Source organism: Rhinoderma darwinii, chromosome 2 (assembly GCF_050947455.1).
Source record: "Rhinoderma darwinii isolate aRhiDar2 chromosome 2, aRhiDar2.hap1, whole genome shotgun sequence".
NCBI classification, from domain to species: Eukaryota; Metazoa; Chordata; class Amphibia; order Anura; family Rhinodermatidae; genus Rhinoderma; species Rhinoderma darwinii.
This window is the reverse complement of record NC_134688.1, coordinates 450,704,218-450,724,828: the sequence shown is the minus strand read 5'-3', so window position 1 is coordinate 450,724,828 and position 20,611 is coordinate 450,704,218. Positions and strand designations below refer to the sequence as shown.

General features: G+C 41.4%; 1 protein-coding gene across 1 annotated transcript in view; it reads left to right on the top strand.

The window, feature by feature from the left end:
* LOC142741896 (uncharacterized) overlaps positions 1–16,338 on the top strand; it is a 61,589-nt gene extending 45,251 nt beyond the window's left edge. The window contains exon 4 of the mRNA XM_075851217.1: positions 16,218–16,338. Coding sequence (XP_075707332.1) covers positions 16,218–16,338 — 121 coding nt within the window. The remainder of the gene's footprint in view (positions 1–16,217) is intronic.
* Positions 16,339–20,611: the final 4,273 nt, after the last annotated feature.

The following is a 20,611-nucleotide window of genomic DNA, read 5'->3' as shown; positions in this document are numbered from 1 at the left end:
AAGTGCGTGATGCGCGAAAAACGCAGAAAGAACGGACATGTCGTGACTTTTTTTCAGCGGACTCACGCTGAGGGAAAATCACGGACATGTCAGCACGGCCCCATAGACACATATAGGTCTGTGCAACGCGCGTGCAAATCACGCGCGTTGCACGGACGTTTTTCCTGTTCGTCTGAATAAAGCCTAACTTTGTGACAGGAGCCTGTCTAATCATCACCAGTAACTTTGATATGAGTTTCTGTCCCCCCTGTGGAGAGACTGCATGGAACAGTCCATGTAATGACATCATACAGGAAGTTCTGGTCTTTGTATGAGTGCCACTGGTTTTTTTCCCCATTGACTTAAGATCAAAAAGTGTGTCAATTAAGCCTGATTCAAACTATAGCTATGCAACTGCCCCAGTGGGCTAAATCTGATATCTAGTAATCAAAGCTTAAAAAAAATAAATCAGGAATAGGACTGACACAAGTAACTAATTAATGGAGCAAATGGGGAACTTTAGTTTTGGGTGGAGTTTCCCTAAAAGAAAATAAAAATGGTTACATAGTTACATGGTTGAAAAAAGACACAGGTCCATTGAGTTCATCCTTTTTCAATAAATTACCCGTAATTCATTGCTTGATTAATTACAACCCTCAATGCCATTCTTCAGTAAATAATCATCTCACCTTTTTTTAAATGCTGACATAGTATCTGCTATTACTACCTCTTGAGGTACCGTATTCCATAGCTTGACCACTCTAACTGTAAAGAACCCTTTCCTATATTGATGTCTGAAATGTCTTTCTTCCACACGCAATCGATGTACCCTGGTCCTTTGCAGAGTCCTTAGAAGGACAAAATCATGTGCTCTGTATTGAGCACACATATACTTATACATGTTAATAAGATCACCTCTAAGACGTCTTTTTCCCAATCTAGTTGCTCACCTTTGAACCCTCTCCAGTTCTCCTATATCCTTTTTACAATGTGAAGCCCAAAACTGAATTCCATATTGAAGATGTGGCCTTACAAGGCATTTATAGAGAGGTGAATAGCAAGTGGTTTGTATATTAAGTGGAGTTCCAAAAACCGGAGTGATTTACTGTGTTGTGTGTGACAAAGTGGGGGGCCATTGTATGTGATATATGTATTGATTGCTTGCTTGCTACAAAGTTTGCAAAAGTGACATAATTTGTAACCTTTTTTCCTTTGCAGTTTCCTGAGTAGCTGAGTAAGGGGGAGGGCTTAGCTGCTACCAGGTGGTATAAATCAGGCCTCACTACTCTGTAGAGCCTGCTCTGTGCCTTGAATAGCAAGTGGTTTGTATATTAAGTGGAGTTCCAAAAACCGGAGTTCAAAAGAGGAGTTAAAGCCCAAGTAAGTGCTCTTCTACTTCTTTATCTTTTTGGTTAACACCTGTTCGCTGTTTTTTTTGTAACTGGGATAATGGACAGCAAGATTGGAGGTTTTCTTCAGTGCACAGTTTGCCATATGTATGCACGACTGGAGCCGGAGTTCCAGGGTGAATATCTCTGTGGCAGATGTGAGCATGTTGTTCACCTGGAAGCTCGTATTAGAGATCTGGAGGAGCAGAATGCAACACTGAGGAGGATAGACAATTTTGAACGGAGCTTGCTGCTCACAGAGCATGCAGTTAGTGGGTTACAACTGGAGGGTGAAGACATGGGTGAGCAGGATCAGGTAAGTAGCTGGGTTAATGTAGTTAGGGGCAGTAGAAAGGGGTCAAAGACAAGGAAGGCCGATCCGGTTTCTGACATTCCAGGCAAAATTGCCAAGTTGGGTGATGATGCGAGGGTGTCAGTCTCAGAAATGGCAGCCCTAGTGGATACTGATCTCCCTAACAGCCGGGAGAACAGCCCAGCTAGTAGTCGGAGGGATGGTAATGCAGGTAAGCCAAGACAATTGATAGTCGTAGGGGATTCTATAATCAGGAAGACGGATAGAATTATTTGTCGCCAAGACCACCTCAACCGAATGGTTTGCTGTCTCCCTGGTGCCAGGGTTCGGCATGTGGTGGAACGGGTGGACAAATTGCTGGGAGGGGCTGGTGATGATCCAGCTGTCGTGGTCCATGTCGGTACCAACGACAGAATAAATGGTAGGTGGAGGAGCCTTAAGAATAATTTTAAAGAACTAGGCTACAAGCTGAAGGGAAGGACCTCCAAGGTTGTATTCTCAGGAATACTGCCTGTGCCATGCGCATCACAGGAAAGACAGCGGGAGCTTAGGGAGTTAAATGCATGGCTGAAGTCTTGGTGTAGAGGAGAAGGATTTGGGTTCCTAGAGCACTGGGCTGACTTTTCATTGGGGTACAAACTGTATTCTGCAGATGATTTGCACCTAAATGGAAGGGGGTCCGCTGTGCTGGGGGAGAGAATTCTAGCTGGGGTGGCGGAGTATTTAAACTAGGGCTGAGGAGGGAGGTCAATGTAGAAAAAAAAGGGGTAGCCAGGTTAGAGAGGGGTCAGACTATATTGGTGGGGGGAGAAACAGAATGTGGGGAGAGGACTAGACAACAGGATAAGGAGATCCTTTCGTTACAAAACATCAGTGTAAATAAAAAGGACCGATTAATGTCAAATCACATTTCTGATACTGAAAGTGAAACATTTAAAGGCAAGTTAAAGTGTATGTTCACAAATGCCAGAAGTCTAGCAAGTAAAATGGGGGAGCTGGAGGCCTTGATACTGGAAGAAAATATAGATATAGTTGGTGTTGCTGAAACATGGCTGGACTCTTCACATGACTGGGCTGTAAATCTACAGGGTTTTACACTTTTTCGTAAAGACAGGACAAATAGGAAAGGTGGTGGTGTATGTCTGTATGTGAGAAGTGATATGAAGGCGAGTGTGAAAGAGACAATAGTGGGTGAAGACTGTGAGGAGGTTGAAACCTTGTGGGTGGAACTAGAAAGGGAGGTAAACACTGAAAAAATTACTTTTGGTGTAATCTATAGACCCCCCAATATAACTGAGGAGATGGAAGTTCAGCTATATAAACAGATGGAGCGGGCTGCACAGGCGGGTACTGTAGTGATAATGGGAGATTTTAATTTCCGGGATATTAATTGGTGTCATGGTTCGGCTTCAACTGCAAAGGGGAGACATTTCCTCAACCTGTTGCAGGAAAATTTTATGGGCCAGTTTGTGGAAGACCCGACTAGAGGTGAAGCTCTGTTGGATCTGGTCATTTCTAATAATGCAGATCTTGTTGGGAATGTCAATGTTCGTGAAAACCTCGGTAACAGTGATCACAATATAGTTACATTTTACCTATACTGTAAAAAACAAACGCAGGCTGGGAGGGCAAAAACATTTAATTTTAAGAAAGCCAATTTCCCCAGGATGAGGGCTGCAATTCAGGATATGGACTGGGAAGAACTAATGTCAAATAATGGAACAAATGATAAATGGGAGATTTTCAAATCTACTTTGAGTTATTATAGTGCAAAATTTATTCCTACAGGTAATAAGTATAAACGACTCAAATTAAACCCCACATGGCTTACACCTTCTGTGAAAGGGGCAATACATGACAAAAAAAGGGCATTTAAAAAATACAAATCTGAGGGTACAGCTGTAGCCTTTGTAAAATATAAAGAGCTTAATAAAATCTGTAAAAATGTAATAAAATTAGCAAAAATACAAAATGAAAGGCAGGTGGCCAAGGATAGTAAAACAAATCCTAAAAAATTCTTCAAGCATATAAATGCAAAAAAGCCAAGGTCTGAACATGTAGGACCCCTAGATAATGGTAATGGGGAGTTGATCACAGGGGATCAAGAGAAGGCAGAGTTACTAAATGGGTTCTTTAGCTCTGTATATACAACTGAAGAAAGAGCAGCTGATGTAGCCGGTGCCAGTGCTGTTAATATATCGGCTGATATACTGAATTGGATGAATGTAGAGATGGTCCAAGCTAAATTAAATAAAATAAATGTGCACAAGGCCCCGGGACCAGATGGGTTACACCCTAGAATTCTTAAAGAGCTTAGTTCAGTTATTTCTGTCCCCCTTTTCATAATATTCAGAGAATCTCTAGTGACTGGTATAGTGCCAAGGGACTGGCGCAGGGCAAATGTGGTGCCTATTTTCAAAAAGGGCTCTAGGTCTTCCCCGGGTAATTATAGACCAGTAAGCTTAACATCCATCGTGGGGAAAATGTTTGAGGGGCTATTGAGGGACTATATACAGGATTATGTGACAATAAATAGCATTATAAGTGACAGCCAGCATGGTTTTACTAAGGACAGAAGTTGTCAAACTAACCTAATCTGTTTTTATGAAGAGGTAAGCAGAAGTCTAGACAGAGGGGCCGCTGTGGATTTAGTGTTTTTGGACTTTGCAAAGGCATTTGACACTGTCCCCCATAGACGCCTAATGGGTAAATTACGGACTATAGGTTTAGAAAATATAGTTTGTAATTGGATTGAGAATTGGCTCAAGGACCGTATCCAGAGAGTTGTGGTCAATGATTCCTTCTCTGAATGGTCACCGGTTATAAGTGGTGTACCCCAGGGTTCAGTGCTGGGACCACTATTATTCAACTTATTTATTAATGATATAGAGGATGGGATTAATAGCACTATTTCTATTTTTGCAGATGACACCAAGCTATGTAATATAGTTCAGACTATGGAAGATGTTCATGAATTACAGGCAGATTTAAACAAACTAAGTGTTTGGGCGTCCACTTGGCAGATGAAGTTTAATGTAGATAAATGTAAAGTTATGCATCTGGGTACCAACAACCTGCATGCATCATATGTCCTAGGGGGAGCTACACTGGCGGATTCACTTGTTGAGAAGGATCTGGGTGTACTTGTAAATCATAAACTAAATTTCAGCATGCAGTGTCAATCAGCTGCTTCAAAGGCCAGCAAAATATTGTCGTGTATCAAAAGAGGCATGGACTCGCGGGACAGGGAGGTAATATTACCACTTTACAAAGCATTAGTGAGGCCCCATCTAGAATATGCAGTTCAGTTCTGGGCTCCAGTTCATAGAAAGGATGCCCTGGAGTTGGAAAAAATACAAAGAAGAGCAACGAAGCTAATAAGGGGCATGGAGAATTTAAGTTATGAGAAAAGATTGAAAGAATTAAACCTATTTAGCCTTGAAAAAAGACGACTAAGGGGGGACATGATTAACTTATATAAATATATTAATGGCACATACAAAAAATATGGTGATATCCTGTTCCTTGTAAAACCCCCTCAAAAAACAAGGGGGCACTCCCTCCGTCTGGAGAAAAAAAGGTTCAAGCTGCAGAGGCGACAAGGCTTCTTTACAGTAAGAACGGTGAATTTATGGAATAGCCTACCGCAGGAGCTGGTCACAGCAGGGACAGTAGATGGCTTTAAAAAAGGGTTAGATAATTTCCTAGAACAAAAAAATATTAGCTCCTATGTGTAGAAATTTTTCCTTCCCTTTTCCCTTCCCTTGGTTGGACTTGATGGACATGTGTCTTTTTTCAGCCGTACTAACTATGTAACTATATGTAACTATGTAATATTACATTTGAATCACATTTTTTTTATCTCTCCTTTTTATACTCTCTAAAATCCTATTTGCTTCTGCAGCTGCTGCTTGACATTGAGTGCTGCTGCATAGCTTATTTGTTACCAGAATACGCAGGTCCTTGCGTTATCCCCAGTTTCATTCCATTTAATGTATATGAATTAATGCTATTGTTGCGTCCTAGGTACATTACTTTATATTTATCATTGAAAGAGTGTAGATACCATTTAATTGAGTTCATAAACTGTACCGCATAGTAGAATGGTCTCAATTTAATGTAAAGTATATTGTGTTCACTGTTATTACAAGTAACAACATAGAACACATGAGACATCTAATAGTTTGTTTCATGGGTGTAACTATAGCTGTAGCAGACATAATAGCAGAGGTTAGTAGAGAATTGAAAAAAGAGGCATGTCTAATTTAGCTGTCCGATAAAGCTATGCCCTGGGTAGGGCAGCCATGTTCAGATGGAGAGATAACTCGTGGAGATAAGATAGTGCCAAACCAGAGCGTTCTTTCAAAATCGTGTGTTCTATTTTTTAATCAGGCAATAAGCTACGCGTTTCAAGGTCGGACTGACCTCTTCCTCAGGCTGGTAAAACACGTATCATGTTATGTGTTATCTCTCCACCTGAACGTGGCTTCCCTACCCAGGATATAGCTTTACCGGACAGCGCTGAATTAGATTTGCCTCATCAGCAGCAGTCCTGGACTACACAGATACGCATCACAGGGTGTTGTGCTCCTAACACAACACTGCCTGGTTAGCATAAATGCTTACCTCACATTGTCTCCTGGCTATTGTTCACTTTTGATGCCCTATGTGCGCCAGCCATTCTATTCTCTTTTTCTTATTTTAGATAACAGCAGAGGATGACGGTTCATTCAGGTGCAAGAACATTGTCCCATTTTGTGGCGGATAATAAGTTGATGGCTTTCTGCTATCTAGCAATACTACTGTATGAGGGTTCTCGGATATATATATATTGCTATTATCCATACATTTTCATTATTTCTACCTATAGTATATTAATAAAAAAGGCAGCAACCCAGCATTGGATGACAAAAGTGTTTCCTTTATTCACCCATAACATGCGACATTTCAGCTCTCTCAATAAAGCCTTTCTCAGGCGGCTTGAGAACCGCTCAATTTTGAGAGCTGAAATGTGGCACATTATGGGTGAATAAAGGATCCACCTTTTTTCATGCAAGTCTGGAGTGCTGCCTTTTTTTTTTTTATTGATTATTTTGGACAATTTGCCAATGTCCAGAGTTGAGCACCAGATATAACTTTTTGCTGTACTGCAGTTACTTTCTTTTTTCTACTTACAGTGTGTTGCTATTTCATTTTCTGGTCATTAGGTGGTGGGGGCTTATCTCATTTTGCTATGGGGCCCTATGAATTCTAAATATGTCCCTGTTTGTTTGTTTGTTTGTTTGTTTGTTTGTTTGTTTGTTTGTTTGTTTGTTTGTTTGTTTTTTCAATTGGAGCCAAATTGATTTTCAAAATAAAATAGAGACTTACATTAAATATTGTTGGTCTTTGCATAGGGTAAACTATTAATATTTGATCAGTGGAGGACTGACCGCCGGAGGCACTCCCGATCACCAGAATGAAGAAGCTGCAGTGCCGTTCATTTTTTAGACAATCACAGCAGCTCATCCATATGGGAGTCTCTTACTCGTTCATTCTGCTGATCGGCAGGGGTTCCCGGGAGTCTGACATCCACCGATCATATATTGATGGGCTATCCTAAGTATAGGCCATCAATATTTAAGTTTAGGAAAACAACTTTAATGGAGTATTACGACTTATTTATTGTGAGACTATTATTACCAACAGGGTTAAAATAAAGTTGAGGACACATTTAAGTAGGTGTTTATTACATTACAAAAGTAATAGCAAAAAGGTAGCGTCAGCCTTTTCAGAGTCAAGACCTGTACAGTGTAATTGAAGCTCTCCCATGCATACAATTGCTATCGAAAACAATTTTGATTGTAGTTCTTGAATAACAAGTCTTTTGATTAGGTAAATCAGTCAACTGTACATACCCCATGTCTGCCTGCTATATGCCTGAAAATACCTCTCTCCACTAAGACGTTTCATACTGTGCATGTGTAATGGAGTGAAATACAAAGTACCGTAACTTGGTATATTGCCATAGTGCGAATGGACCACTGTGCAGAGCCCTTAGCAAAGTGATCTTTGACCGAGCTTGTACAAGATAATAGAAGCAGGGGTTACGTGATAGTTTACCATAGAGGCTCTCCTTGTACTATGTGTATAAATGAATAGTAATACTGGAATATAATCAGATGTTTTATTCTAAGGGAAGATACTGCTTGATAAAAAAAATTATATATATATGCTCCCATGCAGATTCATAAGAAAAGGTTGTGCAATCATACTAGTATATAATCTATCAAGCAACATTATTTAGGTCTCAGGATGATGCATTTTGGGTGACTAAGCCTCTGTTGACATTGGTTTCTAACGGACATTCTATTACTTTTGACAGTAAGATTAGAGCAGTCTGCAGCACTTTCATTCTGTCAAAAATATCAAAACCCTGATAGACCCCATTAAAATAACTAGGGACAATTTTAAAACAGTTCTGTCTTTTTAAATCTTTTTAAAAATTTTTTTTTGCTTTATCAATTTGTTTGCCTGTCAGGTAATGGTGGTTCACCATCTAATGTGTATGGCGGTGCCCTGACTTTCCCCTACAGCAGATGTGCTTCATTCATCATGCCCGATAATTTTCCCTGGAAGCGGCTTCTCCTTCTCCCTATTCAGAACAATGCAAGCTCGGCCGAGCGTGCATATGTATAGAGGGGTGGGGAGGAATAGTTTTTTGCCGACAGCTATTCAGAGTATATGGCCAGCTTTAGTTTATAACAGATTTGTTAATATGATCTAATTTTAAAAAAGATTTTAAAACAGATCTGTCATAAACTAAAGATGGCCATACACTCTAGATAGCTGTCGGACAAAATGGGGTAAGTGTAACTTTATAAGATGAACAGTAAATTAGTAAAGTGTTAAATTAGATTTGAATAGCCGATTGAATGCTGGTTTATGTCATCGGACAACCCTATTAATGTAAATGCCCCTACCAAACAGTACCTTATATCTCAGCTTCCTGAAGTCGGAGGTGGATGATAAAATCTAAATTTTTAGGATTTGGCTGAAAATTTAGACAAAACTTGTCCTATACAAAAAACAACATAGTACATAGAAAAATGGGGATCCCTTATAGTGCGGAGTGACACCACCACAACCCTAACCATCTGAGACAGGTGGTTGTAGGATCTTCAGTATGGAGAAGGGATCCCTGCACAGGTGCTCTCCACCCCTTAAAATAAGGGATAAAGGTCAATCTGGACTGGGCCAACTGTCTGTAGGATCCCCATAGCAGCTGCACAGGCTTTTTCTATGGTACATATTCCTTTGAAGGAACACCCAGGAGCTCGAAATCAGTGGCCATATATGTATATTATTATCATCATGGTCTGGTATAAAGAACAGAATAAAGATGGGAACTAGCTCCTATTATATATAAGTCTTTGTTCTTCTTTTCACTTTGTATCCCAGAATAGTGCCCGGGTGAATGCTAGTTCAATAACAATCTTACTATTCAGGCTTATAAGACAGTTTTGTTAGGTTATCCCTATTTTTGTCTCACATTTTGAGCTCCATTATCATCGAGGAGCAGCAATCATTTCCTTTCATGTTTTAAATAATACATTTCAAGATACAATTATTTCTTCCATATAAAGTGGTTAATGTCCCTATGGTAAATGTTGAAGACATATTTGTAATCTAATTGTTCCATTAGAAGTTTGCTGTTTTGCGTATATACCTGATAAGTACTGTACTTAAATGATTTGTTCATATATATGGATTGTCAAGTTAAATAACATGGGGCATGTGAATCCTGTCTCGATCTGAAAGTCTTGCATTTAATTCTCAAGAAACGTAAGGAGATGAGAGGTCACTCAATTATATCCTAATATATAGAGCTGGAAGGCATAGAGAAGTGACGAAGAATAAATTACATTTAGAGTCGTTATCTCCGGCATAGCAGGTCAATAAATGAACTTAGCAGAAGTATTAGTACATTTAACTTGTGATGTTTACATAGAACAGTATATTATATTTTGCCAATGGTGTAGACTTGCACAGGATTAATTTAACCCCTTAAGCCCTTAGTGACCACCAATCCGCCTTTTCATGGCGGCCTAGTCTAAGTCCTGCACGGGTGTCCCGTGCTGGCTGGAGCAGGTGCTTAAATGTCTGATGACAGCCGTGCTCCTGCTTCAACAGTAGCGATAGAAGTTTACCTGAATCTCAGACGATTAACCCATTAAATGCTGCGATCAATAGCGACCACTGCATTTAAGGGGTATACAGAGGAAGGGAGCTCCCTCTATCACCCATCGGCAGCCCAATGGGGTGCCATTACAGCCGGGGGCCTAACAAAGACCACCAGGAATGCCCCGGCTATATGCCTATTAGGCCGTGCCAGAGGCACGTCCTAATAGATTGCCTGTCCGTTTTACACTGACAGGCAGTAATGCTCGGGAATACTAAGTATACCAAAGCATTATTTCTGCGACCAAAAGATCGCATTGTGAAGTCCACTAGTGGGACTGAAAAAATAAGTAATTCATGTTAAATAAAAATTATTAATAAAGATTACAGAAACTATTTTATCCATTCAAAAGTATAAAAGTGTATAAAATAAATAAAAGTACATATATGTGCTTTCACCGCGACCTTAATGACCCAAACAATAAAAGTTAACATGTAATTTAAACCACAAGGTGAATGCCATAAAAAAAAAACAGAAAAAAACTATGGCGGAATTGCTAATTTTTTTCGTTGCCCCCGAAATAAGCAATAATAAAAGTTAATCAATAAGTCCCATGTACCCCAAAAATGTTCCAATGAAAACTACGTCTTGTCCCTCAAAAAACAAGCCCACATATCACTACATTGACGGAAAAATAAAAAAGTTATGGCTCTTGGAAAGCGACGATGTAAAAACAAATACGTTTAGTTCAAAAGTGTTTTTCTTGTGCAAAAGTCGTAAAACATAAAAAAACCTATACATATGTGGTATCGTCGTAATCGTACCGACCCATAAAATAAAGTTAACATGTTTTACATCGCATGGTAAACGGCGTAAATTTAAACCGCATAGAACAATGGCGGAATTGCTGTTTTTTTTCCATTCCCCACGAAAAAAAAAAAATATATTATTAAAGGTTTTAAAAGTTAATTGCTTTAGGGAAAATATTGGAAAAGGTTTTTCTTTTAACTTAAAATATATATATTTTTGGAACATTAACCCCTTCCCAACATTTGACGTATGGCTACGTCATAGCCAGTTAGGGGAAGTAAGGAGCCGGGCTCACAATGATCCAAACAATGCGGTAGTCGGCTGTATTTTACAGCCGACACTTCAGAGTAACGAGCGTTACCCGTTAAATGCCACGGTCAATAGCGACCGCGGCATTTAAATCATTCGAAAGTGGGCGGGACCCCCTCTAGCAGCTCATCGCGCCCCTCGCATGCAATAGCGGGTGGCAATGGTTGCTATGGCAGCCTTGGGGCATAATGAAGGCCCCACAGGTCTGCCATCTTTGTGCTCCTATTAATCATACCTCCCAACTTTTGAATTCGGAAAAGAGGGCATTTTAAGCCACGCCCCCTAACCACGCCCAATATCCCGAATAAACACATCAAATCACGGCCAGATCCTTCTGCAATTAACAAGCGCACATTCTCACTGCGGATCTCTAGACTGTCTGGATATCACAGATATTATATTTCAAGTTATGTCGTCTTTCTGTTATTTTTCCTAACTTGGTATAACATTTGCTCATCACGGCGGCAGCTGCAGGACAAACCAAAAGGCTGAGAACAATGAGAGTCAAGAGGAAGACCCTGTGGTGGATGACTTTTCAATTAACAGGTAGCAGAGTTACATGATGGGGATTTTTTTTTCCAGTTGTGTAACTCTGCTACCGGTCAATGGAAAAATCATCCACCAGAGCCCTCCTGTAGATCGCTCCACACACAGCCCCCCTGTACATAGCGCCAGACAGCCCCCCTGTAGATAGCTTCAGATACAGCCCCCCTGTAGATAGCTCCACACATAGCCCACCTGTAGATAGCTCCAGATACAGCCTCCCCTGTAGATAGCTCCACACATAGCCACCCTGTAGATAGCTCCAGATAAAGCCCCCCTGTAGATAGCTCCAGATACATCCCCCCTATAGGTTGCCCCACACAGCCCCCCATGTACATAGTGCCAGACACAGCACCCCTGTACATAGCGCCACACACAGCCCCCCTGTAGATAGCTCCAGATACAGCCCCCCTGTAGACTGCTCCACATAGCCCCCTTGTACATAGCACCAGATACAGCCCCCTGTAGATTGCTCCACACAGCCCCCCTGCACATAGTGCCAGACACAGCCCCCTGTAGATAACTCTAGATACAGCCCCCCTGTAGATTGAGCCACACAGCCCCCCTGTACATAGTGCCAGATACAGCCCCCCAGTAGATAGCTCCCTGTAGGTAGTGCAACACAACCCCCTTATAAGAGGTAGCCGGCCCTACTGCTGCCACTCTCCGCTCTGCTTTCACTCACCGTCAGAAGAAGGCAGGAGTCTTGCGGTGGCATTCTCACTGGTGTCGATGTCAGCCCGGGAGTGGACAAGTCCAGTCACCTGACCTGTCATCTGACCGGTGAGGTCAGATGACAGGTCAGCTGACTGGACTGGTCCACTCCCTTGCCGGCAGCGATCCCAGTGAGAACACCGCCGCAAGACTCCTGCCTTTTTTTGATCGCTGCTGCAATCGACCGGCATGCAGGGCGCCTGTCAGCAGCGATCAGCTGTTTTGATACAGCTGCAGCGCCCGGCGGGACATTTTGCAATGATTGGTGTGGGGAATGTTTTTGCTATATTATGTTTATTTACTATTTAATTTATTTTACTTTATTTTACTTTTATTTTCTATTATTCTGGCTTGTCCCTCAAAGGTCAGAAAAGACCTTTCAGGGACTTCATTTTTTCGCTTTTATACCATGTTTTTCCACCGTAACTGGCGCTGCACAGCAGGTGAGATCAATCCTGTTATGTTGACTATTGTCACTATTAAGGCTGTGCTTGGTCAAGTTAGACCTAGCAGCAGCCTTCCACTATGGCATCCTGGCAATCATGTAACCAGTCACATGAAAACCAGGACTAACAGAGGCAGCAGCGTACTATACACAGCGCTCATTGAGCACTGTGTACAAGAGATCAGAGAAGATAGAAGCGGGGAAAACCACTTCTATCTTCTCTCCAGCATGCGGGCACCCGACATTTAGATACCCAATAAGACCGATAGCTAAAGCCTGGGCCGTAAATATACTATGGCTGTAAAGGATCTGCCAGACACAGCTTCTGTGTCGACACCCGTGGTTAATCAGTCTGCACCTGCTCCTAAGTCTGATAGAGTGACTCGATCTGCTACCACTCAGGCTGGTAGGCTCAGGAGTGGGAGAACCTATCACAGCCTGGCCAGACGGTTCTAGCTCCCGCCCTCAGTCTATTTATACCTTCATTTCCTGCTTGTCTCTGCCTGTGATTCTTTCCTGTTTCCTGGCTCTTCTGCTCCTGCTATCATTATTGACCTTGCGTCATTTTGACCCTGGCTTTACTGACTACTCTCCTGCTCTGCGTTTGGTACCTCGTACACTCCTAGTTTGACTTGGCTCGTTCACTACTCTTGTTGCTCACGCTCTTGCCGTGGGCAACTGCCCCATTTCCCTTAGCTTCTGTGTACCCTTGTCTGTTTGTCTGTCGTGCACATATTGAGCGTAGGGACCGTCGCCCAGTTGTACGCCGTCGCCTAGGATGGGCCGTGCAAGTATGCAGGGACTGAGTGGCGGGTAGATTAGGGCTCACCTGTCTTCTCCCTACCCCGTCATTACAATGGCACTGATTTTAAGTACCTTGACCGCCTGCCATTGAAATACTGTGGGTATTTGGTAACCAGATAAATACTTAAATACTACTGTACATTACCTAATAAGTGACAGCACGCTGAAATCAGCCTGTCTGTCACTTCTTCATGTTGCTCTAAGCTTTGATTAAGATAAAATGATACCCAAATTGAAAACCCATCATTCGTGGATAATTTTCTAACTTTTATAGTTACATACTGTCTATAGCCCAGTATCTGGATTGCCTAATGTTATAGTCTGCAGGCTTAGAATAGAATGGGCTAGGTTTAATAGATTGGAACCTGATCTTCATGCCCTTTTGTGGTTTCCAGAGCAGTTGTCACTTCGCTTACATCTAGAATCAGATGCAGCAACTGAATGTAGGCAACATCATTTGATGACTTGAAGTGCAGCACTAGAGAGGGAGCTGCAGTCTGGTGAAGGGCACGCCTATGCCACAACCACAGGAAGGACAATGTGGAGAAGTTGTAGTGTGTTGGTGGTCTCTTCTTGTGAGGCAGTGAGATGTATTTTATACAGAATGATGGGTCCATAAGTAAAGCAAATGCATACTTATAAAAGAGCATCCAAGATTACTACCAGGTGTCCAACAGCAGCAACAACACTGACAATATCCAGACATTATTTTCTAGAGATAAGTCTTCAGTCCTGGGCCACAAATAGTTTACTAATGAGAATGCTGCAGATGACACATTACAGGTAACATCAAGCAAAATCTGTAGCAGGGAACCCCACCTACTATGTTCCATTTATAATACCGGTGCCCAGGTGCCTCAGCTATCTCTGCACCCCCTATAGCTACACCACTGCACATATCTAAACAAATTAATTAGGCAGCTGCAATAGCTCTATATACCTCCTAAATAGGATCTGACACAGGAGGGACACATCTTCCCGATCAGGTTATAAATACAAACAATTATAAAGAATAATTCTTTAGGATTTACGGGATAGATTTACTGCATGCAATGATAGAATCAGGAGAGGAAGGAATGAGAAGGATATTTGTTTAGCTGCAGAAGATGTCTGTGGAGCAGGTTTCGATTTTGTGAAAATAAAATAAGTGCTGGTGAAACATAACAGTATTTGAATCTTGTTGTATATTCTTCATCTTCTTGTTGAATAGTCACCTCGTGACTTTTTTCATCTTCTTGCTGTGTATTCCTCATCTTCTTGTTGTGTATTCGTATTCTTGTGTATTCCTCATGTGCTTGTGTATTCTTAATTTTCTTGTGTATTCTTCATATTCTTGTTGTGTATTCATCTTCTAGTTGTGTTCTTCTTGTTGTGTATTCTTCATCTACTTGTTGTGTATTCATCTTCTAGTTGTGTATTCTTAATCTTCTTGTGTATTCTTCATCTTCTTGTTGTGTATTCTTCATCTTCTTGTTGTGTATTTCTTATCTTCTTCTTGTGTATTTCTTATCTTCTCATTACTTTTTTCATGTTCTTGTTGTGTATTCCTCATCTTCTTGTGTATTCCTCATCTTCTTGTGTATTCCTCATCTTCTTGTAGTGTATTCTTCATCTTCTTGTTGTGTATTCTTCATCGTCTTGTTTTGTATTTATTATCTTCTTGATGTGTATTCTTCATCTTCTTGTTGTGTATTCCTCATCTTCTTGTTGTGTATTCCTCATCTTCTTGTTGTGTATTCATATTCCTGTTGTGTATTCATCTTCTTGTTGTGTATTCCTCATCATAAGTGCTGGTGAAACATAACAGTATTTGAGTCTTGTTGTATATTCTTCATCTTCTTGTTGAATAGTCCTCATCTTCTTGTTGTGTATTCATCTTCTTCTTGTGTATCCTTCATCCTCTTGTATATTCTTCATCGTCTTGTTGTGTACTTACTATCTTCTTGATGTGTATTCTTCATCTTCATGTTGTGTATTCTTCATATTCTTGTTGTGTATTCTTCATCTTCTTGATGTGTAATCTTCATCTTCTTGTTGTGTGTTTATTATCTTCTTGTGTATTCTTCATCTTCCTGTAGTATATTTAGCTTCCTGCTTTGTATTCATCTTCTTGTGTTTTCCTCATCATAAGTGCAGGTGAAACATAACAGTATTTGAATCTTGTTTTATATTCCTCATATTCTTGTTGTGTATTCTACATCTTCTTGCTGTGTATTCTTCATTTTCTTGTTGTCCATTCTTCATCTTCTTGTTGTGTATTGTTCATCTTCGTATTGTGTATTCTTCATCTTCTTGTTGTGTATTTCTCATCTTCTTATTGTGTATTCCTCATCTTCTTGTTGTATGATCCTCATCTTCTTGTATAGTCCTCATCTAGTAAAATGAAAAGATTTTTCCAACTCACCGGTGTCCAGCGTCTTCAGTGACCCAGTGCATGAACCTCGCCCTGGCCCAGGCGTCTTCCACAGTAGCAAAAAAAAAAAAAAAGTATGATCCAGCACTTTATGAAGAAATCTCAGGACTTCATTTTATAAACATTAAAAATCCATCCAGCACGTCTTTATGTGCTAGGTGGATTTTTTATGTTTATAAAATGAAGTCCTGAGATTTCTTCATAAAGTGCTGGATCATAGTCCTCATCTGTTTGTTTTGTATTTATTATCTTCTTGTGTCTTTTTTCATCTTCTTGTTGTGTATTCCTCATCAATTAGTTGTGTATAATTATCTTCTTGTGTATTCCTCGTCTTCTAGTTGTGTATTCTTCATCTTCTTGTTGTGTATTCTTCATCTTGTTGTTGTGTATTCATATTTCTGTTGTGTATTCATCTTCCTGTTGTGTATTCATCTTCCTGTTGTGTATTCCTCATCATAAGTGCTGGTGAAACATAACAGTATTTGAATCTTGTATAGTCTTCATCTTCTTGTTGAATAGTCCTCATCTTCTTGTTGTGTATTTCTTACCTTCTTGTTTATTTGTATATTCTCGTGTCTTTTTTCATCTTCTTGCTGTGCATTCCTCATCTTCTTGTTGTGTATTGTTCATCTTCTTGTGTATTGTTCATCTTCGTATTGCGTATTCTTCATCTTCTTGTTGTGTATTTCTCATCTTCTTATTGTGTATTCCTCATCTTCTTGTTGTGTATTCATCTTCTTGTTGTATGCTCCTCATCTTATTGTATAGTCCTCATCTAGTAAAATGAAAAGATTTTTCCAGCTCACCGGTGTCCAGCGTCTTCAGTGATCCAGTGAACGGACCTCGCCCTGGCCCAGGCGACTTCCACAGTAGCAAAAAAAAAAGATATGATCCAGCACTTTGTGAAGAAATCTCAGGACTTCATTTTATAAACATTAAAAATCCACCCAGCACGTCTTTATGTGCTAGGTGGATTTGTGATGTTTATAATATGAAGTCCTAAGATTTCTTCACAAAGTGCTGGATCATAGTCCTCATCTGTTTGTTTTGTATTTACTATCTTCTTGTGTCTTTTTTCATCTTCTTGTTGTGTATTCCTCATCAATTTATTGTGTATAATTATGTTCTTGTGTATTCCTCATCTTCTAGTTATGTATTCTTCATCTTCTTTGTAATGGCGGGAAAGGGAGACAGACAGGTGAGCCCTAATCTACCCGCCACTCAGTCCCTGCCTACATGCAACGGCCCGACCTAGGCGACGGCGTACAACTGGGCGACGGTCCCTACGCTCAATAAGTGCACGAAAGACAAACAGACACAGAAGCTAAGGGAAATGGGGTAGTTGCCCACGGCAACACCGTGGGCAACAAGAGTAGTGAACGAGCCGAGTCAAACCAGGAGTGTACGAGGTACCAAACACAGAGCAGGAGAGTAGTGAACGAGGCGAGTCAAACCAGGAGTGTACGAGGTACCAAACGCAGAGCAAGAGAGTAGTCAAGAAGCCAGGGTCAATATGAAGCAGGGACAAATAGTTCAAGCAGCAGCAGAGCCAGGAAACAGGAGAATCACAGGCAAAGGAGGAGCAGGAAGTGAAGGTATAAATAGACAGAGGGCGGGAGCTAGCTCCGTCTGGCCAGGCTGTGATAGGCTCTCCCACTCCTCAGCCTCCCAGCCTGATTGGTAGAAGGAGGTGTCACTCGATCAGACTTAGGAGCAGGTGCAGACTGACTAACCACGGGCGTCGACACAGAAGCTGTGTCTGGCAGATCCTTTACATCCTTGTTGTGTATTCATATTTCTGTTGTGTATTCATCTTCCTGTTGTGTATTCAACTTCCTGTTGTGTATTCATCTTCTTGTTGTGTATTCCTCATCATAAGTGCTGGTGAAACATAACAGTATTTGAATCTTGTATATTCTTCATCTTCTTGTTGAATAGTTCTCATCTTCTTGTTGTGTATTTCTTACCTTCTTGTTTATTTCTATCTTCTCGTGTCTTTTTTGATCTTCTTGCTGTGCATTCCTCATCTTCTTGTTGTGTATTCTTCATCTTCTTGTTGTGTATTCTTCATCTTCTTGTTATGTATTCTTCATCTTCTTGTTGTGTATTGTTCATCTTCGTATTGTGTATTCTTCATCTTCTTGTTGTGTATTTCTCATCTTCTTATTGTGTATTCCCCATCTTCTTGTTGTGTATTCATCTTCTTGTTGTATGTTCCTCATCTTCTTGTATAATGAAAAGATTTTTACAGCTCACCGGTGTCCAGCGTCTTCAGTGATCCACTGCACGGACCTCGCCCTGGCCCAGGCGTCTTCCACAGTAGCAAAAAAAAAAAAAGGCATGATCCAGCACTTTGTGAAGAAATCTCAGGACTTCATTTTATAAACATTAAAATCCACCCAGCACGTCTTTATGTGCTAGGTGGATTTTTGATGTTTATAAAATGAAGTCCTGAGATTTCTTTACAAAGTGCTGGATCATAGTGCTCATCTGTTTGTTTTGTATTTACTATCTTCTTGTGTCTTTTTTCATCTTCTTGTTGTGTATTCCTCACCAATTTTTTGTGTGTAATTATCTTTTTATGTATTCCTCATCTTCTAGTTGTGTATTCTTCATCTTCTTGTTGTGTATTCTTCATATTCTTGTTGTGTATTCTTCATCTTCTTGTTGTGTATTCATATTTCTGTTATATATTCATCTTCCTGTTGTGTATTCATCTTCCTGTTGTGTATTCATCTTCCTGTTGTGTAGTTATCTTCTTGTTGTTTATTCCTCATCATAAGCGCTGGTGAAAGATAACAATATTTGAATCTTGTATATTCTTCATCTTCTTGTTGAATAGTTGTCATCTTCTTGTTGTGTATTTCTTACCTTCTTGTTTATTTCTATCTTCTCGTGTCTTTTTTCATCTTCTTGCTGTGCATTCCCCATCTTCTTGTTGTGTATTTGTCCTTTTCTTGTTGTGTATTCCTCTTCTCGTTGTGTATTCTTTATCTTCTCATTTCGTTTTTCATCTTCTTATTGCCGACGCTCTGGCTGGGGATTCTGCTTCAGGAGAAGCCCCTGACGTCACTGTCCATACATGGACAGTGTTGTCAGGGGCAACCCCAGAGCCATAGTCACGGGAGAGCACTACTAGCACTCTGCCTGGGACCAGGGGCGTAGCTAAAGTCTCATGGGCCCTGGTGCAAGAAATCAGCTTGGGCCCCCCTACCCCTCCACAACACCACCAGACCCCTTCGCACGCCTATGCCCAACTGCCTTGCCCAACAGACCCCATGAATAAACCCACAGTATAATGCCCACATAGCTGCCCCACAGTATAATGCCACCACACATTATAATGCCCCCATTACTGCCCCCACAAAGTGTAATGCCCCCAATAGCTGCCCCCACACAGTATAGTGCTCCCCATAGCTGCCCCCACACAGTATAATGCCCCCACTATAGCTGACCACCACAGTATAATGCCCCCATTGCTGCTCCACAGTATAATGCCCCCATAGCTGCTGCCCACAGTATAATGCCCCCATTGATGCCACACAGTATAATGGCCCTATAGCTGCCCCATACAGTATAATGCCCCCATACAGTATAATGCCCCCATAGCTGCCCCATACAGTATAATTCCCCCATACAGTGCAATGCCCCCCATAGCTGCCCCATACAGTATAATGCCTCCATACAGTGCAATGCCCCCCCATAGCTGCCCCATACAGTATAATGCCCCATACAGTATAATGCCCCCCATAGCTGCCCCATACAGTATAATGCCCCCATACAGTATAATGCCCCCCATAGCTGCCCCATACACTATAATGCCCCCATACAGTATAATGCCCTCCATAGCTGCCACATACAGTATAATGCCCACCTTACAGTATAATGCCCTCCAAGGCTGCCACATACAATATAATGCCCCTCATACAGTATACTGCCCCAAAGCTGTACCATACAGTATAATACCCCCATACAGTATAATGCCCCCCTTAGCTGTCACATACAGTATAATGCCCCCATACAGTATAATGCCACCTCAGCAGCTACCATTTGAGACCCCCTCCCATACCCAGTATAATGCCCCCCAATGTATGTACCTAATAGAAAAATAATGATATAATTATTTACCTATCCCCGTTCCCATGACGGGTGGAGGAGATCCTGTTCCTCCTCTGCACTGTGCTGTGAGTGATTCGGCGCAGACAGGTATGATGACGTCACTACATTGCGCCTGCTTGCACCGAGCCGCTCGCAGCACAGTGAATGCTGGAGCAAGGCTCCAGCATTGAACCCAACTGAATGTGTGTCCTGCGGACGCAGATTCAGTTGGAAGCGGGACCAGCGCGGTCAGCATTGTGTGGCAATGGGGGCCCCATGATCCCCCCAGGCTTAGGGTCCCGGTTGCAGTTGTGACCATTGCGACCCCTATAGTTACGCCACTGCCTGGGACACTGCTCTTCTTTTGACAACACTGTCCATTCTTGGACTCTAATGTCAAGGGCTTTCCAGAGACAGAGTCCTGGAACAGAGCCGCTTATAGCGCTCTGCCTGGGACTACTCTCCTCCTGACATCACTGTCCATATATGGACAGTGATTTTAGGGGCTTCGCCAGAGACGGAGTCCCAGAGAAAAGCCGCTAGCGCTCTACCTGGGACTCCTTCTCTCCTCCTTACATCACTATATGTAGAAATATCCGGCACACAAACAAATGTGGTTCAATTTTCCGATTTT